Source organism: Symphalangus syndactylus, chromosome 22 (genome assembly GCF_028878055.3).
Source record: "Symphalangus syndactylus isolate Jambi chromosome 22, NHGRI_mSymSyn1-v2.1_pri, whole genome shotgun sequence".
Classification (NCBI taxonomy): domain Eukaryota; kingdom Metazoa; phylum Chordata; class Mammalia; order Primates; family Hylobatidae; genus Symphalangus; species Symphalangus syndactylus.
Window position 1 is genome coordinate 59,244,441 of NC_072444.2, and position 23,620 is coordinate 59,268,060.

The following is a 23,620-nucleotide window of genomic DNA, read 5'->3' on the forward strand; positions in this document are numbered from 1 at the left end:
TAAACCTGTATCCCAAGGCCATGTTCCATATGTAAACTTGTCATTCAGAATTGAGTTTCAGATATTTTTCTCTTTGTTGTCCAGTTGAGGTATTCTGTGAAGGACCTGGTCTGCAAGTCTCTGACTCATTTTTCCTTTTAGGAAATCCGTAAAAATCGACTTCCTGCCCTCTCCCTTCATGATTCATGACCATAACTCCCTGGGCATCACCATCTCCCAGCTGGCATCAAGAGCAGGGGTGGTGGGGTATTGAGGGTGGTTGCAGCGCTCTCCTGGTGACTATGGGAGCAAGAGGAGAGAGTCCCACTCTCCTGAGCAGGCCTGGGCTCCTGGTGCAGTTCACACGTGCAGGAGGCACCGCACGCTCTGGGGGAGGGAGGCCCGAGCACCAGTGACATGCTGAGTTCCAGAAGCAGTTGCGGCTTCAGCTGCAACTGAGCAGAAGCCAGGCTGACAGCCTGGGAGATCTCACCAGAAGCCCCAGCAGATGTGCGGGGAATCACAGGATTAATGTTGGCAAGGGGAGGAAGGCCCCCGGCAGTTGATTAGCTAGAGAAAGACAGGGCAGGAGTAGGAGAGAAAATGATGCTTTACAAACACATACACATATGCATACGCATGCACACACACAAATGCAAGTACATAAACATGCTCTACACACATGCTCATGTACACGCACTTATGCATACATACACGTACAAGCCCATTTGGAAGCTTCCCAGAGGCAACGAGAAACCTCAAGCTCCCCATCCTCATCCCCTCCGTGTCAGCAGAAAAATGAGACTTCCATGAACCAAGTGAAACAGAAATGGTTGGTGTGTAAATTCATACCACTGGACAAGCAAGGGGGGAGGTGGTATAGCCCATCCGGTGTCTGCCAAGGCAGCGTGATGATGACAATGACCACGATCTTGACAACAATGATGGTTGCCATTTATCCACTTACTTAGAGCTTGACTCTGTCACATGCTGTAGAAGCACTAACTTAATTCCTGCAGTAAAGGATTATTTATCCCCATTCTATGAAAGGGAATCTGAGCCACAAAGTGGCTCACTCATTTGTCCAGGGCCACACAGCTCCTAAAAGACGAAGCCAGGACTCAAACCCAGGTCTGCCTGGCCTCCTGACACCACCTTCTCTGATACCAGGTACAGCATGGGTTCCCACCTAGCATTCATGCAGGACACCAGGGGATGCCGCTGCCTCCTTTGGGAACCAAGGTGGATGGGAGCAGTCATCCCAAGTGGGAGGGAAAGATATGAGATAAGAGGCCAAAACTGTTGGGAATGGAAACATCAGAATATCCTTGGCCCCCCAAGCAGTGGTCCCAGCCAAAGGAAGCAAAGCCACCAGGCTCCACAGCCTGAGACCACTCAGCTGTTGGGAGAAGATGGCAGAGGAGGAAGAGCGCAGGGCTAGGGAGAGAGGGCCTGGATTCAGGCCTTCTCTGCACATCCTGAAGCCTCAGTTCACCTGCCTCTAACTGAGATTACCATTGCCGTGGCTGAAGGGTGGCTGCAAAGACCCAGGGAGGCGATGCCCTGGGACAGCACCTTCTGTCTGATTGCTTTCCAGCAAGAGGCCAAGGCCATATAACAGGAATTTTTTTAAAGCCTTTAATTAAAAAGTTAAACATACTTAAAAAAAGAAAACATGTAAATAATGCTTAGCTTTGCCCCACTCTCACTTCTTGGAAGCAGCCATTGCTAAGGCATTAGCATGTAGCCATCTCGACTTGCAGCCTTCACCTCCCGTGTGCACACTGCGGGCTGATTGCTCTGTGCTTCCCATTCTGGGACTCACCCTTCCCCACGATGACTCTCCGGCTCCTCTCTTCTCCCTCATTCTTTTTCAACGGCTGCAGAGAACTCTAAAAGCACAGAAGGGCCATGATTTATTTGGCCATTCCCTGCTTGGTGAGTATTTGGGTTGTTTCCAGTTTTTCTCCATTGCAGACAAAGCTTCACTGGGCAGCCTCAAACACACACCCCTGAACACACTCCCTGGTGCACACGTGCCTTCCTGAGTCTAGATGCCTAGAGGTGGAGGATTGCAGATGCAGAGGGTGGGCACCATTTCATTTCTAAAGTAGGACAAGACAACTCAACATCCCCCCATGCTTCAGGATGGGGGCTCACAGGGCCAATGACGAGGACAGGCTCTGTCCCTTCATCACCAACCCTTGTGCCTTTCTCTTCCTCTTCAGGTACAAGGTGACCTGCCAAAGCTCAGAGCTGGCCAAAGACATCCTGGTGCCCTCCTTTGACCCCAAGAATAAGCACTGTGTGTTTCAAGGTGACCTTCTGCTCTTCAGCTGTGCAGGCGCCCACCCCAGGCACCAGAGGGTCTGCCCCTGCCGGGACTTCATCAAGGGCCAGGTGGCTCTCTGCAAAGACTGCCTATAGCAGCTACCTGCTCAGCCCTGCACCATGCTGCTGGGGAAGACAGTGGCCCCAGCCCATCAGGCAGGGCCAGGGACAGAAGTCATGCAGGGACTGTGGCAAGAGCCTGAACTTTTTGGTAGAAGGTTCTGATTTGGCATTGCCCTTGCTGCACTCCGAGCAACCCAGTGGAGTCTTCACCAAAACAAAATAAGAGCGTATATCAGGCCGGGAGCCTGGCTTGTCCCTAGCACAACATCATTTCTGTTTCTCAAGGAGCAACTGTGGGAAGACTGTCACTGCAGCTGCTCCAGGGCAAAAGAAAGTCTCAAGAGTCCTTTAAAACAAAACAGGAGGAATTGAGCTGATGGGAAAGAACTTTGAATGGGAACATTCCTAAACCCATTAACTTATTTATTCGGGTGGGAGGGAGGGGACCGCGGGAGGGAGAGGAGGGATTGATCACAGGCTTCTTTTATTTCCACTGTTAATCATCCACCTTCACTATACTGTTATTCTGTCTGCTTTGGGCAGGGTGCAGGAGAGATACCATGTGCTGTGGGGCTGGTGGCCTGCTCAGGGACAGCCACGGGGACCTGGCAGCTCAAAACAGATGGCAGCAGAGCAAAAGAAACTTTTGCTTTGGAAGCACAGCCAAACTCCCCAGGGCATTGTCATAGATGGCACCTAGAGCATGGGCTGCCTCAGTCGGGGGGACGTGCCTGTGTTGTCCAGAGAGCCCAGCCAGGGACGAAAAAGGAGATGAGGCCCCTTTCCTCCATGTCCCCATGCCCAGACACATAGCTTGGCCATAATTTCTTTTAGAAGAAATACAGAATTGAGAGATTTTGGAATTTCTGGTAAACTCACCCTCCCTCCAGCCCTGCTATGAGGAGGAAAGTAGAGATGAAGGACTCATGCTGCTCATGGACTTGGAGAGGATTGTCTTTGAGCCAAGATTTGGACAGGAGTGAAGTCGGTCCTTAAGAACTTGTGGCACGACCGGAGCTGGGCTCCTGACAGGTGGGTTTGTGTTGTGTCCCTTCTGATGGCACCAAAGTCCAGGGAAGCGGGGGGGTGGGGGGGGCTCTTGATGTCTGCTGGGGGAGTGGGGGCAGCTCAGGATGAATGCAGTGCCCTGTCCTGGCTGCTCACCTGAGGGTGTAGCTCACAAAGGTGGGAATCTGGTGCTGGCTTTTCCTTCAGGCAGGATCACTCTGATTTGTTTAATGAGTCATCAGGTTGGCCTGGTCAGAAACACTGGATTCCACCTTCCAAACCCTGGACCCCCCATGCTCTGCCTTTGTATAAGTTCCCACCCCACTGAATCATTGCTGCCATGCTCTGTACAAGTTTGTAAGTTTCTGGAAAGCCCCTGACATCTCCATGCTGATGCGAGTGAGCCCCCTTCTGCCTAATGTGAGCGGTTGGCATCATCCACTTGGCCCCTGCTGGGCGCCTCAGTCGCTTAATGATGTGCTCTGCGCCGGGGCTTCCAAGTACCCTTCCTGCTAACAGAGGGCGGCCCAGTGGAGCCTCCGCTAGGCAGAACTGATGGGCAAGGCTTAATGGCTGGTAGCTTTCAGAATGTGAGGGAAAGGAAGAATTCTGCTTCATGGGGACTAGAGTTAGTGTGGGGCCTTCAAGTCTGGGAAGTTACATTCTGTTTCTCAGTTGCTACACAAATGTGCAGCCAGCCTTTCTACTTAGGCCCACTGAGATCCCTGCTCAGTGGGTCTCAATTGTACCTCCAGTCTAAGAGGAGGGTGGGGGGCACCCGGGGCCTCCTCCACTCCTTAGGTGGCCCCTGAGCACATCTGCCAGGGAGAGTACTATGAGGAGGCCTCTGCCCTGAGCATCATCACAGGGGTGCCTCCAGACCTGGCTGAGAATAGCCTCTGCTTGGGCCTAGGAAGAAAGGCAGAAGTCCAAAGGAAACCTTGGTGAGTGAGAGAGAGAGAGAGAGAGAGAGAGAGAGAGAGAGAGAGAGAGTGTGTGTGTGTGTGTGTGTGTAGGAGCCTGTGCATTTCTTTAAGCTTAAAGCAAGGGCAGTTTCCTGCAGTAGGAGGGCAGATGACTGGCATCCTTGCTGTAAGGAAGAGCTTTTTCCTTGTGAATGGGCCTCTTGGCTGTACCCTAGGGTGTGGGAATTTGCTAGAGTTCCCTGACCTGCAATCCCTGGGCCAGTGCCGCCCTCTCCTGGGCTCTTCCAGGAGCATTGAACACTGAGGATGTCAATTCAAGGATCTGACCAGCAGGGGGAGCCTGCAGGCCGAGCAAAGTTTAACCCACTTAGCCACTGCTACTTAAGCAAGGAAGCTGAAAAGTAACCTTAGCCCTGCCTTGTGTTCCAAAAGCTGCAAGGATCATTTGCTGGCTGTCCCTAAGTTCAGGGCCTCCCTACCTTCCCCTTCTTTTCCAAGTTACGACCCCCACCCCCCCCGGGCCAGACAGCCCAGAAGAGCACTTTTCTGCCATTTAAAAATCCCTCTTTGGTCCCCCCCAGTGCAATATTGGCTGGAAGTGCGCCGGAGTTACACTGGCAGGGCAGCTGCTCTTGGAGCAAACAGGCTCACACTCCAGTTGTTTAGGGCATTATCTGAAGAGTCAGTGACCCCTGAATGTATACTGGCTCCCAGGCCTCCTCAGGCTTGGCCCAGGTCTAGTCAGTGATCCTGGAGAGGAAACGGGGGAGGGGGCTTCCAACTGCCCTGCATGGAAGAGGAGAGGAAGGTGCCCCTGTGTGGCCTGGGAGCCTGCGGAGGTTTTGCCATTGCTGATCCTGATAGAATCCTAAACCGATTTATAGCTGATAACAGTTCCATGGGGAGAGAAATCCTAAGTTATGATTAATGTTTTTCCCCGCTATAATATCTTGCCTGTTTTTTTGGATTATTTTCCCCATTGTGATCCTAAGCTCTTAAAAAACTTGAGGGAAAACATTTATCTAATTTACTAAAAGAGAAAGCTTTCCATTGAAAGGTAAATACTTTGAGGAGTAAAAAGACTTCTTTGAATGCTGGTAAACACCTCATTTGTTTTCTGTATGCAGTTTGATTTGCACATGTATAAATGGAGATGCTTTTCATTTTTGCTTGGACTGGGTTTGTGTCATTGCTCATTACAGTTTGCTTTTTTGTGTGTTTGCTGTGCGTTTGGAGATATTAGTCAGTTTCTTTGGTGAGATTTGTTTCCTTGATGTGCCTTTTCGCCTTTCTTTGGGGTTTTTGGAATCCAGATGCTGTTGAAGGGCAATAGCAGACTCCTCCAGCTAAGAGACAGGACATGTTCTTGAGCCACTGTAGCTGTTCAGGCTGGACACCAGAAGCTCCCTACAACCCCCGCGCCAGGCCATAGCGTGTATGCATGTGCACTTCCACCCGCAGAGGAGGGTGTGAAGCCTTGAGAACCTCAAGAAAGGGCTGGATTCTGCCATACCTTTGGGTCTACCTTGGGACTGCTGGTTGCCAGTGTGTCAACCGGCCTGTGTTCCCTGCCACCCATGCACTTGCTGAGGTGTGGCTGAGGCAGAATCATGTGAGCGGGTGCATCCAAGGAGTTCAGGGCCCTGCTTGGAGAAGAAATACTTTAGCATCATGAAAGGGAAAGAACGTGCACCCCTTTTTTGTTTCTTTAGTGAATGCAAGATTTAATGAAAGTGAATAATGAGCTTCCCTTTTGGGAGTGGAGCCCAGTTCAGCTCACTGGCAGGGTTGACATCGGTATGACGTGTTGGACTGAAACTGTATGTCTGTAGGTAGGTGTGTGCCTTTTAGGGCAGACCATGGTGGCCACCCCATTTCTCCAAGGTGGTTTACCTAGCTTGTGTATATAATTAGACATTGCCACCCTCACCTCTGGCCAAAAATTCTTGATTTAAAAAAAAAAAAAGTCTATTTTGTTAACGACAGGCTCTGTTGTATGTGTTACTATCCCAAGCCTGGATTATTTTATTTATTTAAAAGTATTTTAATTTCCATATTGGCTTTATTCTAATCCCATCCATCCCTGTGGGGCTGCAGAGCATCTTCATGTGAGTAGACAGAGAGACATAAATAGATTCATGCTCATTTAGGAAGCTGGGAGTTTCGTGAAGCTGAGGGTGAGTTCCTGTGATTCTTGTTGGCTTCAACAAAAAGTGGGAGACCAAGTTTTTATAGCAAAAGACCAAATTAGCTGTAGAGTCTCGAATGCAGAAAAAAATTACCCTTTCTTAGCACTTAGGGTTTTGTGAGGATTCAATGTTTAGCACAGTGCTTGGCACATAGTAAGCCCTAGTAAATGTTAAATATTGTTATTAGTGTTTCGTAAAACTTGAGAAATAAAGAGCTGAGCTCATTCCCTTCCTGTTGATTCAAAAATAATACCTACATGAAAACGTGATTGCAAGTTGATTGAATGTTGTAGGAATTACTGGTTTAGAGTAGCCCAGTTCTCGGCCTACCCTGCTGGTTGGGATCTTACTGTATTCTTGAATGCACTGGTTTGAAAATATGCCAGACTTCAGCCCCCAAGGAAACAAGGCTGCAAGAATTTATGAATTCCAGCTGGAAAGGGTAAAGGTGACCTTTGGCTAGCCACATACTGGACCTTACCCCACTGATGTCTTTCAGAACATTCCAAGGGTTTTCCTCAAGGAATATTTTTGAGCTAGAAATTAAAATGGGTTCTCTGGCAGACTGCACCCCTTGAGTCAAAGTTAACAGTATTCCTTTGAATGCAATAATGGAGGCTTTTCTGCGTTAAGGGGGAAGGAATGACCAACTGAACTTACATTCCCCAGGCAGCTCCCTTTGCCGCCCCCTACAGGCTGGGGTGGCCCCTCCTGTCCTCAGGGATAGGAGTCCCAGGCTGGTTAGCTCTGCGTGTTTCCATCAAATTAAAGGTTATTCCCTGGCCTGATCCCAGAGAAAACCAACCCCACCCTGCCAGCTGGGGGCAATAGGGCAGGGATTTTGGCCTCTCAGAACAGCTCCTAGAGGCTGCTCATGATTGTTTTCCCAAATCACCTAAATATCAGTTTGCTTTTTGTTTTGGGGGAGAGGAGAGGATTTAGCCTCTTACTTCCCTGGTGGATTCAAAGTTTTATCTCCTTATCTCCTGCCCTGTCTTGGCACAACTCTAGATAGATTGCAGGTGTGGAATTTGCTGGAGTTTGGTGTCTTTTTCAAATTCCTTTGGATTCTGTTCCGCCAAATCAGCAGTCTCGTCCTGTGGATGCAGTGATTGGAATTTCCCATCTGCTAAGCATCTCTCTCTAGCCCAGATTTTGTGGAGCCTTAAGACACTCCCTCACTGCCACCCTGACCCCACAGCTGGAGAACCCTGTGCTTATATGGTGGGCAGGGCCATTGTTGATGGAGGATGGCGGGGGCGGGGTGGTGCTCAAAGGATCTGTGGTGCTGGAGGTCTAAACGCCCCTCAGGACAGCATGTCAGGAACCTCAGAGCAGCTTCACATCTGCCAAAGCTGAGAGGGCGCGAACTTGGGGAGCATTTTGCTCACTGTCCTACCCCAAGTATTAATAGCATAATAGTTGATGCCAAAGGAGATGGTGATGTCCCTTCCACTGTAGTTGCTGTCACAACCTTGACGTCTTTAAGCTAATGGCCATTTGCATCTGTGTCTTCAAACAGATCCTGGTTACGGCCATTTTCTGTGGTTCACTTCTGGGGTTAAGTAATGTAGGATTCTGCAAACAAGGTGTCACTGTCCAAATGTACTGTCCTGGCATAGAGAGCACTGCTTTGTTTTCCACTGTTGTAGAGAAAACTAGGGAGAACTTTATTTTTCAATAAACTTTTCTTGTGTGACAGGTGGAAGTGATTTTTGGGGGGCGGGTGCATGCAGGGTCACCTCCAGAACGAAGCTGAGCTGCTGCCTAGGCGCAGCCCCAGCACACAACTTCCCCCAGCTGCATTTCACGGTTTGCAGCACTCTGTTGAAACTGCGGGTGGGAAGACAGGAAGGTGTATTTAAGGAGTGGAGAGGGGAAGGTTTTACTGCTGTGTATTCTTTCCCTTATATCACATCCACCACTACTCATGTTAGAGCACTCTCCTTGTGCTGCCTTCCCCTAGAAGGAAATTCAATTAGAAAGTGAACTGCTAGATTTTGAGAAAATCTTTAAGAATGAGCTAATAAAAATAGCCCTATAAGGGGCTGAGCACCAATGACCATTGGACCTAGAATAATAGATTTCTCCCTCTCCAGAGCAGCTGTTGAGCCAGGAGCAGCTGGTTAGGCAAATGCCCTGGAGACAGGGAAGGTTTAGTCCATGCCACACCCAACAGTTTGTCTGCAGGTGACACTGGCCCTCATCTGCATGGCGTCTCTGAAGCTGGCAGGCCTCCTGACTACTGCCCGAAATGGAGACCCCACGCAGTTCACATAGCGTGTTTGTTAGAACACAAGGGAAAGCCGAGCACGTGCGTCTTGGGCAACGCTACCACTGTCGCTTCCCATCCCTGAGCTTCCATGATTGATGATGTATATTAGACACAATGAGAAAACCAGCAGAAGAGAAACCTACAGGATCCTACACTTCCCGATCTTTAGTTCATGTTACATATTTATTAACATCCCCTGACGTATTCCTCAGTACTGCTGGGGAAGCAACCTGAAAGCATGGTACTGAACCAAGGTTCCATGACCTCACAGGACAAACTCCCTTCACCGGCGTGGAGGGGAGACGGCCCCAAAGCTGGAGCAAGGCCTGGGCACAGCTGTCCCTCAGCTCAGGTGCCAGGTGAGTGTGCGGCCCCTACCTGAGCGGTCAGAGAGGGCAGCCTGCGCCACAGTCCTTCAGGGTCTCCACGCTCGGTACCCCTAGGCACAAGCTTCCCCTCCCAGGTCATCCTTCAGCCACAGCGGAAAACCTGCCCGTGACGGGTCTCCCCATGTGTTGGTGCCGCACGGGGACGACTCCCAAAGATACTGCCTTCCCATGCCATACAAAACAGGTAAAGGTCTTTATTGGTCAGCCACTACTGCCCGGGCAAGCAGTGGTGTGAGAGGTACAGAACGGTGCAGGTTGAGGAACACTCTACAGAATCTAAACCTACCGTGACATCAGCTGAGAACGTCATGTTCCTTACAGAGGGAGCGAACCATCTCTCACAGACTGTAATGTACCATTACCACGTAACACAGCATATAGATATATGCATATACGGATAGATTATTTATTACAAATAAACTGTAGTTTCACATCTCTCAAAATGGACCCAGTTTTCACATGGATGTTCAGGTTCTGAATGTACAAGAAAAGGTCATGTGCTTATTTAATTCGTCCATGCAAAGCTTATACGTATATCACTAAGTACTTTAAAAAATAGAATGGTCTCCTTTTGAGCAAATCTGTTTAGATTTAGGATTAGTAAAACAGTATGAAACTAATGAGATACACCGATAGAAATTAGGAAGTGACATACTGATTCTGGGCATGTAAAGGGTGAGGGGTACAATCTTCCCTTAAGACCTGCAGGGAGAGGAGAGACTTGGAACCAGGAGTGGCAGGGCCACCCCAGCTGGAGGAGGGGGGGTTCTGCTCAGTCCTACGCAGTGCAGGCTCAGAGCACCACCGAAGACCTTTCTGCCCAAGATCTCATCCTACCCATGAGAACCATCATACTCCAGAGAATAGAAAACGCCAGTCCCAGCTGGAGACGGGGAAGCAGGTCCATTCCTATGGGCACTGTCCTAACATGTTTGATGGGGGCAAGGTAGATCCACCTGGCTGGGCAGACCTTGTCTTGTAATGACAAACCATGTGAAAGAAAACTTCCAAAAAGAAACCAGATGTTCAGTTAAATATGGGCACCCTTTGCCTATGTGGAAACTCCTCATCTCGATGGTCTCATGCGGACGCTGGCCCCCTTCACTCAAACATCTCGTAGTGACGCGTCTGCCTCACCCTCGGCACCATGTCGATGAGGAGTCTGCAAAGACGAAGACAGACAAGGTCACCTCCTCCACGGCATGGGGCTGGAGCGCTTGGGGAAGCATATTTTCTTTTTTTTTTTTCTGAGATAATTCACATACCATATAAAATTCACCCTATGTGACTTGGTGGTTTTTAGTATATTCATCCATTTGTGTTATCTCAGAAACCCCATGTCTACTGTACCATTCACTCCCCATCCTCCCCACGCCTGACGAGAAGTACCCTCCTTCTGGCCTCTACGGATTTGCCTATTGATATTTTATATAAACAAAATCACATAACAAGTGGCCTTCTGTGACTTCCTTCATAATATTTGAGGTCCATCTATGTTGGAGCGAGTATTAGCACTTCATTCCTTTTGGGGGGCTGAATAAGAGTCCACTGCACAGATCTACCGCATTTATCCATTCATCTGTTAATGGACAGTTGAGTTGTTTCTGCATTTTGCCTATTGTGAATAACTCTGCTGTGAATTTCATGGACAACTTTTGGTGTGGAGGTTTGTTTCCATCCTCCTGCAGTGTATACCAAGGATTGGAAGTGCTGGGGCAAATGGTAACTCTGCGTCCATGGCAGCACCATCGTCCATTCCCACAGCCATGGATGAGGGTTCCACTTCCGCCGCGTCATCACCGACGCTGGCAGTTGTCCCTCTTTTTGATGATAGCCATCCTACCTTTCCTTGAGCAATGGAAGCATTTTAACATTTAAAAGCACAGCACCCCTTTGAAAGGCCAGCTCCAGCCTGGGTGCTGAAGTCCGCATCAGTGATGCCAGCACGGCCTTTCTGCACTGGCTAGTCCCCTTTTGCAAGAAGTCCCCTAAGGCTAGGGATGCAGCCTCTGGCCAGGACACTGTTGCATCCCCCATTTGTGGCAGGAGGGGCTCCACTTGTGAGGAAACCACACAAAGGTGCTTCCCTGGGGCATCATGAAGACTGTCAGAGAGGAAGGAGCATAGATGTCAGGACACGAAGGGTCCTAAAGGCATCAGACAGAAGTTAAGGAGTGCCTTTGTGGCTTAAAGGCCTGATACCTCTTGTCCCTGCCTCACTTCTGTGCCAGCCCCAAGGATATCTGACCCCTGCTGGTTGCTTTTCCAGTCACCTGACACTGGTCAGGCTCAGGAGGGGCACAGGTACAAAATGTGAGAAGCCTGTCATTTCCTGACTGGGGAAGGCGGTGGAAAAGGGACACTCCTAGCTGCCAGGAAAGCAAACAGGAAAGCACAAGAACCTACTTGACCCCATAGGCAAATATGGTGAGGCCGATCAGAACGCCTATGCTGCCGTCCAGGTACCAGACCGCCGAGTCATGCTTGAACACTTCCGCGCTCAGAAGAATGGAGAAGCCCATCACGCCACCCACGAGGGAGTTAAACCCTGCAAAGGAAGTGGAAAGAGGCTAGATGGTAGTGCCAAACAATCCAAGAAAATCACCCAAATGCCAGTCCTGCCTCCACATAACTGGAGCATGTGCTGGAAGGAACGGTGCCCAAAGCTCTCACGAGTGATAGCCACCACCTGGGCCCATCAAGTCTCTACTCAAATGTCACCAGATACCTCCCAGAATAGAGCCGTCACCCCCACCATCATCGTGTACCTGCTTTATTTCTCTTCTGGGAACTGACGCCATGTGTGGTTTATAGCTGGTCTCGCCCGTGCCCGCTAGAATGCAAACCTCCTAGAGGCAGGGGTGTGGTTTTCTGTTGAGTCCACAGTCCCCAGGATAGTTTCAGGCTCACAGTAGACATTCAAATACTTGGGGACTCATATCTGAGTGTCTGCTGGGCCAGATTCCGAGTTGGGTGTTCAGGATGTGCGGTTACCTATAAACCTTCTCAATCCTGTGACGTCACATTATCATCATCCCTATTTTCCGATGAGAAAACTAAGAATGAGGTTAAATACATTGATGGAGGTTATCCAAATTGAAAGGGCTGGGATTCTACCTGAACCTGCATCCTTTCCCCCCTCGAGTCTCCTCTGAGTAACCTGAGGTTTTTTCCTCTCCCTCCAGAAGAGAAATGTAAAGTCTATTATGCTAAGTTTTTTGCAAAGTATTGGCTACATGGTTGGAGAAATGGCCATAAAAACAGAACTGGAGCTACTAGATAGTGACTGCCATCTCCGTTCACACAGCAGCTCACTGGGGCTTCCAGCTTACATGTGATACTTCTACTTTACCAGAGCTGTCAAAGGCCACATGGGAAGGGAATGGCTTAAGGTAGCTTCTGGGGTCTCCCTGTGAAGGACACCAGCTCCTCCCCTGCCCCAATACACTGGTGGCCCCAAGAGAAGCTCCAGGTCCATGCTGCCCAGGGAGGCCCTGCCAGTAGGTTTGTGTAGGCCCATAACCTCCCACACCAGGCCCGGCTTCCCCTGGGGCAGAGGAAGTTTGCCAGGCAGGGGTGACCTGAGCAAACCTACTCAGGATCCAAGGCAGGGATGCAGTGGCCGCTCACAGGAATAGAAGATGAACCGCGGGCCTGCAAGGGCACCCCAGGGACTGGCCTGTGCCCTGCAATGCACTTGGCAGCACGCCCTTCTCTCCCCTGTGCTCAGGACACTAGGTTTGGTCGAGGATACCTCATATTCCCCACACCACATCCACCACCCACCTGTAACTGTTCCTGTAACAGGAACAAGGGCTGGTTCTTGCGATGCTCCTCCCTCCCTCCTTCCCAGGAACAAGGGCTGGTTCTTGCGATGTTCTTCCCTCCCTCCTTCCCAGATTGGATCGGATCGTTCCTACTGGGATTAACCCACCTTCCCATCCCCAATGAACTCTTCTTGGACCCCACGCCTCCATCTCCTACTGGCCTTCACCAAACCCGCAGAAGAGTCTGCCTGCTGCCTCCACACTCACACCTCCCCCTTCTGCCCAGGTTCCCTCCTCCCCCAGTCCTTCCCAAAGTCAAAGTCATCCTCATCCTGCTACCTGCAGTGGTGACAGGCCCCTTTTCGGTGGGGGTCACATCCCCAGCCTCACACCCCCCTGAGGCTCCTCCTGTCCCCTTTGCTGGGTCCTCCCCTGCATCCCCCCCTGAGTGTCCCAGGCTCTGTCCTCTGAGCTGGCCCTCTGCCAATCCATAAGCCCTGCTCCCCTCAATTCCCAGCTTTTGTCCTGAACTTTGACCTCAGGCACAGGCTCCTCCTGGAAGCATCTCAGACTGACCACAGCTATGACAGCCCTGGGCGCCGCCTCGCCCTCCGCTGCATGCTCTGTAGATGAGGCCACCAGCTGCAGAGGCCAAGATTCTAGGAGCCCGTCTTCCTATACACCACCGACCTGCCCCTCGAGCCCCTTGCCAGATCTTATCCCCCCGACTCGTTCTCACTCTCCCCGCTGATCCCTGCTCTGTCCCAGCCACCTGTGGCCCTCCCTGTACCCCGCCACAGCCAGAGGGACCCTCTGACAGTGAGCAGCAGCCAGACTCTCCCGCAGGAAAGCCCCCGTCACGGGCTCAAATCCCACCAGACCCCTCACATCCAGCCACACAACCCTGCAACAGCCACCCTGCCCTCCCCTCAGGGCCACTGGGCTTGTCACCGTCACCCAGGGCCTCCCTCCCAGCCCTGTCCTCAGCCCTCAGCCCCTAAACTTCCTCCCCTCCACCCACCATTCCCTCCTGCCTCCAGCTAACAGGCAAGCTTTGCCATTTTAACCGCCCCCCTCCTTTCACTGGAAACTGAAGCTTAAGGACAGGAACTTTGTCTCTCCTTGCAGTATTCGAAGTCTCAGGACAGGGCCCGGCATTCATCAGGGGTGCAAATGACCGCTGCATTAACGAGTGACCACACGGAGGAAGTAGGCAGGCAGGCACGGGCCCAGCCTGAGCGCCACCCCTGCCTGGCTCCCGCAGACAGTCACCCCAGGAGAAGGAAGCCCAAGCCAGGTGCTGCTCAGAAAAGAGGCAAAAGCATGAGGTTCCCCAGACAGCCACTAGATGTCCACTTAGCTCCACCAAGTCACCCACGCTGCCAGCCAGCACCCATGCCGGCCCAGCTTGCCATTCCTGACAACAGGTCCGCCAGGTGCTCCCCGACGCCCCACAGCTGAGAGGCTGGTGCCAGGGTCACCTGTTCGCTGCTTCTTCTAGGAGGCGGATCTGCCTTGCCCGGCTCGGCTCACCTTTTGTGATGACAGAGCCTGACTCATTTCAGCTTCACTTCTTGAGAGTCTGCCTGAGGATGCTGGATCAAGCACACAGAGACTAGGGACCGAGTCTGTGGCCACCTGCCACTTTGCTCCAAATGTCAGGGCCTTCCCAATCCATCATTCCACATGAAAAGCCCCGAGCCCCTAGCCCCCACCATCGCAGCAGGCAGGCCCTGCCATCTCTCCCCTCTGCAGTGCCAGCCCCACGAGCTTGGCCCTGTCCCCACATTTGCAACCACAGATCTGCTCTAACACAGAAATGTTATCAGTTTAGGAGCATACAGTGGCACAAAATGATGGCTGAGGCCATCCTGATTAGGGCTCCACCAGTCTGGCTTTGCCAACTGGATCAGGATCTGTGTAGTTAAACACATTCATTGTATGCAGAACATTCTAATTTAAAAGTTTCTCGTGTGCTTGAAAGATCATCATAGATGGAGTATTTGAGAATTGGATGTGAGCAGGAGAGAGCAGGCCCCTGTGTCAGGGGGCTTCCAGATTTGCCCCAGCTGTTCCCGTAGGACTGAAGCTGTGCCCCTCGTCCAGAGCGCTCCCCCGGGGCCCTCTCATGCTCTTTCTCTGATTTGTAGTATGTGTTTGTTGTACAAAATGACATTACCCTAGTACAAAGCAAGCTTCAGCCCAGTCCCAATAGCAACAAACCCATGATGACAACACGTCCAAAGCCACAAACCAGATCAGACCAGATTCACTGCACCGCACAGGGTGAAGTGGGGAAGTCTGGAATTTCCCCATCATCTCCATCGGCCACACACTGCTGTCCCTATCCCTGAAGATCTGCCTCCCAGCTGTAAGGACACCCCAGCAACAAGGGAGCTGGCAGCGTCAGCCTGGCCCACTTCAGCCTGGTTCCGGCTTGGGACCCAGCCGCCACCAGGTGACAAGGGGAAGCCGGCCCTCTCCCACAGAGGGGATGCTTGGCTCTGCCGCAGCCTGGCTGGCAGCCTCAGGGAACCCCCAACATTCATGACAGCCATGGCTCCCTGACCCCGTCCTGCCCGCCCACCTTCCAAAGTGAGGAAAGAACAGAGAGAAGATAATTACAGATCACTCCCTAGTTCTGCTAATCAATGAATGGAAGAAGCCCAGATCCCAGATAGTACAATTAGCAGGAGGCTGTAATTACTGCTGCATGTTTTGCCAGCAACGCACCCACCTAGCAGGGGATCACAGGGCCAGAGTACGGGGCCCCCTGGGAACAGGCTCGGGGGCGGGGGGCATTGCCTCTGCTGTCTCTCTCTCATTAAACCCATTCAGCCAATTCATCCCCACGGTGAATGTTCTATACCTACCCCACCATTTCCCATACCCTCTCCTTCACCCCATCCGAGCTGCCATCCCCTCCCCCTCCTCTCCCCAGGCCTCCCTCTGCTCAGCTCCCAGCTCCCTCGACTGCTCCCCACCACCAATGACCAGAGGGCTCTGTAGAAAACAGCACTCATGTCACGCTACCTGTTTCAACATTTGGCAAAATATTCCAAATCCCACCCTAGACCTCAAGCCCTGCCATGCTCTGTCCCCCTACTTCCGAGTAAGGAAGGGACTACCCCATGCCCCTTCCTCACTCGGACTCCCTCCGCCTGGAGGACGGTTCTTCCCCACTCTTCCCCTGATTGAGACTGTTTTCACCCAAACCCCCCACTTTTCTTTGTAATGACCTCCTCCCTGGTTCACAAGTATGACGGAAATACTGCTTTTGTGTGTGATGGATTCATGTGTGCAAACCAGAGTCAGAAGTTGTTTCATTAGAAAAGCAGCCTTATTGTTGTTCTCCTCTGTACACCATATAACATGGTGGAAGCCAGAAGAGTGAAGCCTGGACCGAGATCGTGTATCTGGAATATCTATAATGTTAGGAAAGAGCACCAACCAAGTCACAGGGCCAGTGTTCCGAGGAGGGGGGTCGAGCCCCATGGTCATGGGCAGGGTGGGGCCAGGGACTCCTGCTGGGGCTCTGACTGCTGGATCCACAGCCAGGTGTCCAGCAAGTGAGGTTCCCTGTGCCCCAACTGCGGTCAGTGAGGTGAATAAAGATCCCACAGATCTGCAAGCCAGAGGGAATTGACAGCCTGCCTGGGAACCAGCCAAGGCGCTTCCTGCTGTGGACTCACCACTGGGAGCCCAGAAAGCTGTTCAGACCCACACTGCCTACCCCAGGTGTTCCTGCCCTTCCCTCCTGTTCCAGATGAGGAGACACTGGGGGGCAGGTGGGCAGCACACACTGCTGAGGGAAGCCAAGGCCAGCCAGGCCTCCACTCTGCATCCCTACAGGGCTGGGCCAGAATGTGGCCCTCAGAACCACATAAAGGGACCTCTAAGGCAGCTGGAGATCCCAACCCAAACCCCTGGCCAGGGCTCACTCATCCCTCGGCTCTCAACACAGAACCCACCCGGTGTCCTGGTTACAGTCATCCCTAAGGAAAGAAGGGCTCCATGGGCCAAGGAAGGCATTTGATTTTGCAGAACACAAAGCAGCAGACTACAAAAATCACAGTGGGTGAACTCCCTACCCCAAATCCCAGGTCTGCCCCAGACAGGGAAGGCCATGCAGATGAACCCGGGTCTTGCAGGACAATATATTAGGGTCAACTTGACGCAAGCTGCCTATAATTCTACGATGTCTCAGTGGGTGACAGAGACCCCAGAAGCCCAGGCTGTGGCCTCAGTATGCTGTGTCATTCTCAGGAGGCTGAACTCCAAGTTCTTTAGATCCGGCTGTGCTAGAAAGACCTATTTATAGCAGAGGGGTTGCTTGGCTGAGCTGCAACCACGTTTTGGGGATCAGGGCAGGATGCCACACAGCAATAAGGCAGAAACTGGAAAGGGAGGCTCTGCTTTGGAGCTGGTTTCCCCAGCCAGCGCGGCACCTAACAGAGTGTCAAACCCTGCTGATCCGGTGTTACTGCAACTTCACGCTCCAACAGCATCAAACCCGGGACCTGATGGCAGCAGGATCCCGACTTCCCCCAGCCTGGGAGGAGGCAGCAACCCAGGGCTTCATCTGGAGCTTGGGGAAGGGGTCCTGCCTGCCTGTTGCACATGAGGGGCCTTAGCGCTGCTTAAAGCTGCACAGGAAAGAGGCAGTCTTAACCCAGGCAGTCAAGGTAGTCAATCCTCTCACCATTTTAAACCGCTTTTACCATCTAAACAGCTTTGGTTTCATATGGACTAAAAGCTTCCTCAGCCCAAGGAGCAAGGTGGCATCTCACAAGGGCAGAAACCAACAACAGGCCCTGCTGGGCAGGGCGACTTGAGGAAGGACTCTGAGCTGCTGGTCACATGGCATGCAGGAGTGCTAGACACAGCAGGGGCCACCTTCCCTGGGGAGATGCTGTACTTGGCCCCTGGGGCAGGCACAGGGGCAGCACCAAACCCTGGTGTGCACCACATAGACTGGGGCGCCGGCATAAAACACCAGCTCCCGGGCCCCAACTCAATCCCCTGGAATCAGAATCTTCGAGATGGGCCCAGGAATCTGTGTTTTCAGCAAACACCCCAAGAAATTTCAGTGCTGCCAGGCTGGTAGTGGTCAACTGATGAGTATCTGGGGTCTGGGATTTTGCAGTCAGGATGTCAGGTCCTGTAACCCCAAGCATCTTCAGGCCTGTTCAAAGGAACCCCATGCACATCCATGCACACGGGTGATGCTCTTCCGGGGGTAGCCATGGGTGAAAAGCTGGGGGCCTCCTCTTGCCTTCCCAAGAGACCATGTTGCAGACTCAGGAGGAGTGGGGGCAGGCGGTGGGCACAGGGACTCCTGGCTCCCCAACAAGGACAATCAGCCCACACCCCCACCCTCAGCCCCCAGAACTGCCGACACATCTGCCAACAGTCCCGCCACCTCTGCAGATGGATTCCTGGGCCAGAGCTCCGTCCCAGGGTGGAAATATCACTTTGGCTTCCCGTGCCCCTGCCCACTGTGCAAAGCCCAGCTCTGCACCCAGCAGGTCCTCAACATCGGCTAAGACAAGGAGTCCACGCCATGTCACCATGCTCCATCCTGCGGGTGAGAAGGGCCCCACAACTGTCACTGTCACCATTGCACGTCTGCACTCCACACTTCACACACAAAAGAGCCTTGAGAGTTTGGGACAAGGAAGTGTTTCTTAAAAAAAACAAACTACCCGGGCACGGTGGCTCACACCTATAATCCCAGCACTTTGGGAGGCTGAGGTGGGAGGACTGCCTGAGCTCAGGAGTTCGAGACCAGCCTGGGCAACAACATGGCAAGTCCCCATCTTTAAATTTAAAAAAAAAAAAAAAAATATATATATATATACATATACACACACACACACACACACAGACACGTGTGTATAACATATAAAACATTTTTATGTTTGTGTGTACATATATACATACACAGACACATATATATAAACTTTTTAAAACAGAATCCACATATTTCTGCTCTATTTTGTGCAGACGCACCCACCAACCCACAAGACTTTTGCCCTTTGACCTGACCCCCTGGGCTCCACACATGCCCAGGAATAAATAAAAGCAACAGGTCCGGGAGGCCCTGCTTGTCAAGTTTCTCATCTACACATCAGTGATATCAGCGAGTCTGGGGCCTGAAACGTACTTTCCCTGCACTCACACACTCCTCTCTCTCTCATCCCAAAGGTCACAAAGCGAGTTCCTCCCGTCCCACAGGGACACACACAGACTCTTCTAGCTGGTTGAGATTCTAAGCAGAGAACACACAGGTCATTTCCCCAGAGCAGGCACCTGGTAACTGCAGCCTGAACTCCCACGTGAGCACCCCACTAGCTGGAAGGAAAAGCAAGCATGGAGAATTCACAAAGGAAACATCTACAGAACCCAGAAAAGGCATTTACTTTTTATGGGGAGCAATGCACATAAAACCCAAGAATCCAGGAAGCCCTTTGTGCTTCATGATTAAGAGGCTGGGGAGCCCCAAGCCTCCCTGCTAGGAGGTCAGAGTGGAGGTGATTTATGAAGAGTTTATTAAATTCCCAGGGCACAAGATATCTGCCCTGATATGGGAGCTCTGAGAATCATTAAACAACTTGAGGCGGGTAGGAGAGTGAGAAATGGATTCCAAATTATTGAGTTCTCCGCACGGGAAACAACTAAAGAGACCCAAACAGCATCTTCCTCCACTGTGAGCCCAGCGCCCCGAGATTAGGCACCCTGGCCTTACTCACCATCTGTGATGAGTGCTCTACTGGTCAGAACCTTCCCCAGCATGAACTTCAACACGGCCAGGATGCTGCAAAGAATCCCACTTAAAATGGAGACACTGAACAGGAAATCGTCCTGCAAGAGAAAGTTCCAGATTTCAACAGTTCATCTCCTACTGGAGCAAATCATCTGCAACCCACTTGCCTTACAGATCAGCTTTGTTCAAAGTACAAATAGTCGGTCATGTGTGCTGCCACCAGGTGGGGGGTATACTGCATGCTTTCATATCTCAGTTAAGTGTCACCAGGAATTGGAAAAGATGCTGAAAAACAGATAATCCCAATTTATATTTACTTAGAAAACCATTATGTATTTATTTTCCTGTAGGAGATTCACCTTCCCACTATTCTGCTAAAATGAGTAGCAGTCATAGATCAATAACAGAGTTGGTCAGAACGCTAAGAACAGCATCTTCTAAATAGAATTTTCCACAGGTAACTCACCAAGCAGTTGACTGAGAATTCTGGAACACGTAAACACACCACCGGCCTAACAATCCTTCATCAGAGCCAACTGAATTTGCCACAGGGTCAGTTACGGCCAGAGCTACTTAAAACCGTATTTTTTCCCCTTAAATTCACACAGGGCAATTGAGAGTTCACAGACATAGGTAGAGAAAATAGCATCTAAAAATACTGTCTGCTACTGACATTATCTTAACACTTCCTCTAAGTTGTTACCTTACCTTCGCAAGCAAACAAGTGAGTCCCATATGCAATAAGTACGCACCACTATTCAAAAACTTCGTGTCAGAACCCGGGAAGAGGGAGACAGCCTGCTTCACGTTCAAAACTGAACAAAGCTATTTGAAAAACCACTTCAATGGAAACAGGGTATCTGTATAGGGTCAAAGCATCTCCCCAAAAACATGGGTCAATGGTGGTGGTGGTTTTGGCAACCTATGTTCACAAGTTCTTTGCTACTCCATCCTCCAAGAGTTAGAGATTCATCTCCCCACCCCATCCCCTGCCCTTGAGTTTGGGCTGGACTTACAGACTCAAATCTAACACAGAGTACAGAAAGGGACAAACAGTAGCTTACCAATGGAGAAACCAAGCAGACACCACCTTAGCCAAGTGATCAAGGTTCACCTCACCGTTATTAAGTTGTGTTGGTAACATGTGGCCGCTGATACGATGTGACAAGAAGGGCACTTTACCTCCATGGTGTTCCATCCCCAAATCCATAACCTCATTTTAACTGCAAAACAACATCAAACAAACCCAAACGGAGGGACCGTCTACAAAATACCCGACCACTACCCCTCAGATGTCAAGGTCATGAAACACGAGGAATGACTGAGAGACTGTCACACACTGGAGACTTAGGGAGATGTGACAACTAAATGCAACATGGCATCCAGACTGGATCCTGGAACAGAAAAAGGTCATCGGTGGGAAAACTGGGGACATGAGAAGAGAGTCTAGAGTTCTGTGAACAGCACCGTCATCTCATGGTAGAGATGAATTTGCCGCGGCCGTGTGCGATGTTAACAGTAGGGCAGGCTGGATGGAGGGGATATGGGAACACTCTGTACTATCTGTAAAACTCTTCTATTCATCTCAAATTGTTTCACATTTAAAAGCTTATTTAAAGTAATCACCTCACTGAAGTTTCACCTCCTCAAATGACCAGTAAGGACCGCCCCAAACCAGGCCTCTTGACAACTCTTCAGCCCCTCCTATGCGGAGGTTACACAGCAGGGGACACAGCAGGCGGTCAGGAGCCCCAGATGGAAGCTCTCAGAATAAGTCCAGGAGACAGCACCCACAGAAAATAAGGTGAACATGATGCTACAATCTGAGTATGTGTCCCCCCAAAATTCACACATGGAAACCTAATTGCCAGGGTGATGGTATGAGGAGGTGGGGCCTCTGGGAGGCGATTAGGCTGCAAGGACAGAGCCCTCACGAATGGAATGAGTGCCCTTATAAAAGAGGCCAGAGTGCCGGCTTGCCCCTCCACATGTGAGGACACAGGAAGAAGCCACCATCTTATGAACCAGGAAAAGGGCCCCCACCAGGCACTGAATCTGCTGGCATCTTGTCTTGGACTCCCAGCTTCCAGAACTATGAGATGGAAGTGTCTGTGGTTTATGAGCCACCCAGTCTGTGGTGTTTTGTTATAACAGCTAGAACTGACCAAAAAATCGCATGTCAACAGCCCCAGGTGCTAACAGGACTCAGTAAGCACAGGCCGGGAGACTGAGGCAGTCAGGAAAGTCAAGAACTTTGAGGCCTCAGATTTGGAGACTGAATACTCACTTTGCTTACCCCATGCCTGAATCCCCTCTGGCTCCATTCAGTCTCTGTTTGCGAAGCCCTCCTCCCTAACTTTCCAGAGGTAGAGAAAATCTGTGCTTACCCCATCTAGGCCCCTGGGGCACAGGGGCTGGGATGTGCTTCCCCACCCTGAGATGCAGCTCGAGAAACGCCACCCATGGCTTTGGTGGCCCTTCCTCCAACTCCTAAAGGGAGCTGCAGACCCAGGGCTCAGCCGACCCAGTGGCAGTCGTGTTGCCAGGCAGGCCTTTGCTCAACTCTAAACTCCATGGCTTACTGGGAAACAAACACTTGGATCTCAGTTCCTCCTCTGTAAGCGGCAGTGGGATGCCTACAGCCCCTGGCAGCAGCTGGCAATAAAAGGTAGGAGTTGTTGTTAAGGGGCCCAAACACATGATCCACACACAAACGTCCCCCACCTGCCAGCCGCATCGCGTGCTCACGGTGAGCCCCAGCCAAGCCTGGTCAGCATTCTTGTGAGAGACACAGGAAGCTCGTCACCGAGAAATAAGTATGCATGGTGAAACATAAAGAAACTTCAACTTCCGAGAGACCAGGACTGAGCTCCACCTCGGCCTACCCAGGGGCTGTGCGGGAAGCTTCCTGTACCTGGGAGGCTTCATCTCGGGGTCGCTCTCGATGGACCGCAGGGCCCCGAGGTCCAGCTCCTGGAGGACTGGGGTGGGCTTCCTGGGGCGAAAAAGTAGAAGCACTGGGTGGTAGCTTCAAAGGCATCGAAGCAGGAGCCCCACTTACTAGCTGTGTGACTCTGGGCAGGTCACTTAACCCCTCCCTCCCTCCACTGTCTTACCTATAAAGTGGAAAAAAATAACAGACTCCCTCACGGTGGCTGCATATACTGCATGCACAGCTCAACTGGAACTACATTGCCCAGAATTTCCTTCCTACGTGGTTCCCAGTTGAAGCTGACTCCCAGAGACATCTGCATGAGCCGTGAAAGGTGGAGGTGAAGCGGTTCCGGTGCTGTCACAGCTCAGCCAGGCACGTTCTGTGGCTCCACGGGCTCGCCCAGGGGAGAGGGGGACAGCACTGAGCCCATGGATTCTCCGCTCCTGCTGCATCCCCCCACTCCAGCTTCGCTGAGTCATGAGCCAGGCGTGCATATAGCTCTGTGGCAAAGGCACCAGCTTCTTCTGCAGGATGCCCAATGTCATGGAGGCTGAGACAGTAAGAGTCACATACAGGTCCAGGCCATCTTCAAGGGTACCAGTTTGTCCTTGCCCCTTCCTCCTTGCCCAGCCTTCTTTCCTGACTGCATGGCCGCTGACTTCAGACCAACACCAAACTCAGAGGCAACCGCCTTACCAGGACGTCAGCACCAGCAACCACCACGTGGCAAGTCTCACCCCTGCCACAAACCCCTATTCTGCATCACTTAGAGGGGTTTGCTTCCCTGCCTGAACCCTACCATAAAACTTTATACGGGGCCGGGCGCGGTGGCTCAGGCCTGTAATCCCAGCACTTTGGGAGGCCAAGGCGGGCAGATCACAAGGTCAGGAGATCGAGACCATCCTGGCTAACACAGTGAAATCTCGTCTCTACCAAAAATACAAAAAATTAGCCGGGTGTGGTGGCGGGCACCTGTAGTCCCAGCTACTTGG

The 23,620-nt window shown here is 51.5% G+C and overlaps 2 protein-coding genes across 11 annotated transcripts in view; one reads left to right on the top strand and one right to left on the bottom strand.

Moving 5' to 3' along the window:
* Positions 1 to 8,195, top strand: part of MGAT5 (alpha-1,6-mannosylglycoprotein 6-beta-N-acetylglucosaminyltransferase) — a 324,876-nt gene extending 316,681 nt beyond the window's left edge. For all 10 annotated transcript variants that reach the window (XM_055261073.2, XM_055261074.2, XM_063631000.1 and 7 more), the window contains one exon: positions 2,208 to 8,195. In XM_055261073.2, coding sequence (XP_055117048.1) covers positions 2,208 to 2,406 — 199 coding nt within the window. In that variant the 3' untranslated portion in view covers positions 2,407 to 8,195. The remainder of the gene's footprint in view (positions 1 to 2,207) is intronic.
* Positions 8,196 to 9,329: 1,134 nt separating this feature from the next.
* TMEM163 (transmembrane protein 163) overlaps positions 9,330 to 23,620 on the bottom strand; it is a 258,099-nt gene continuing 243,808 nt past the window's right edge. Inside the window, exons 6-8 of the mRNA XM_055261082.2 lie at positions 19,680 to 19,791; positions 11,567 to 11,708; positions 9,330 to 10,322 (exon numbers count right to left, since the gene is read on the bottom strand). Coding sequence (XP_055117057.1) covers positions 10,262 to 10,322; positions 11,567 to 11,708; positions 19,680 to 19,791 — 315 coding nt within the window. The 3' untranslated portion in view covers positions 9,330 to 10,261. The remainder of the gene's footprint in view (positions 10,323 to 11,566; positions 11,709 to 19,679; positions 19,792 to 23,620) is intronic.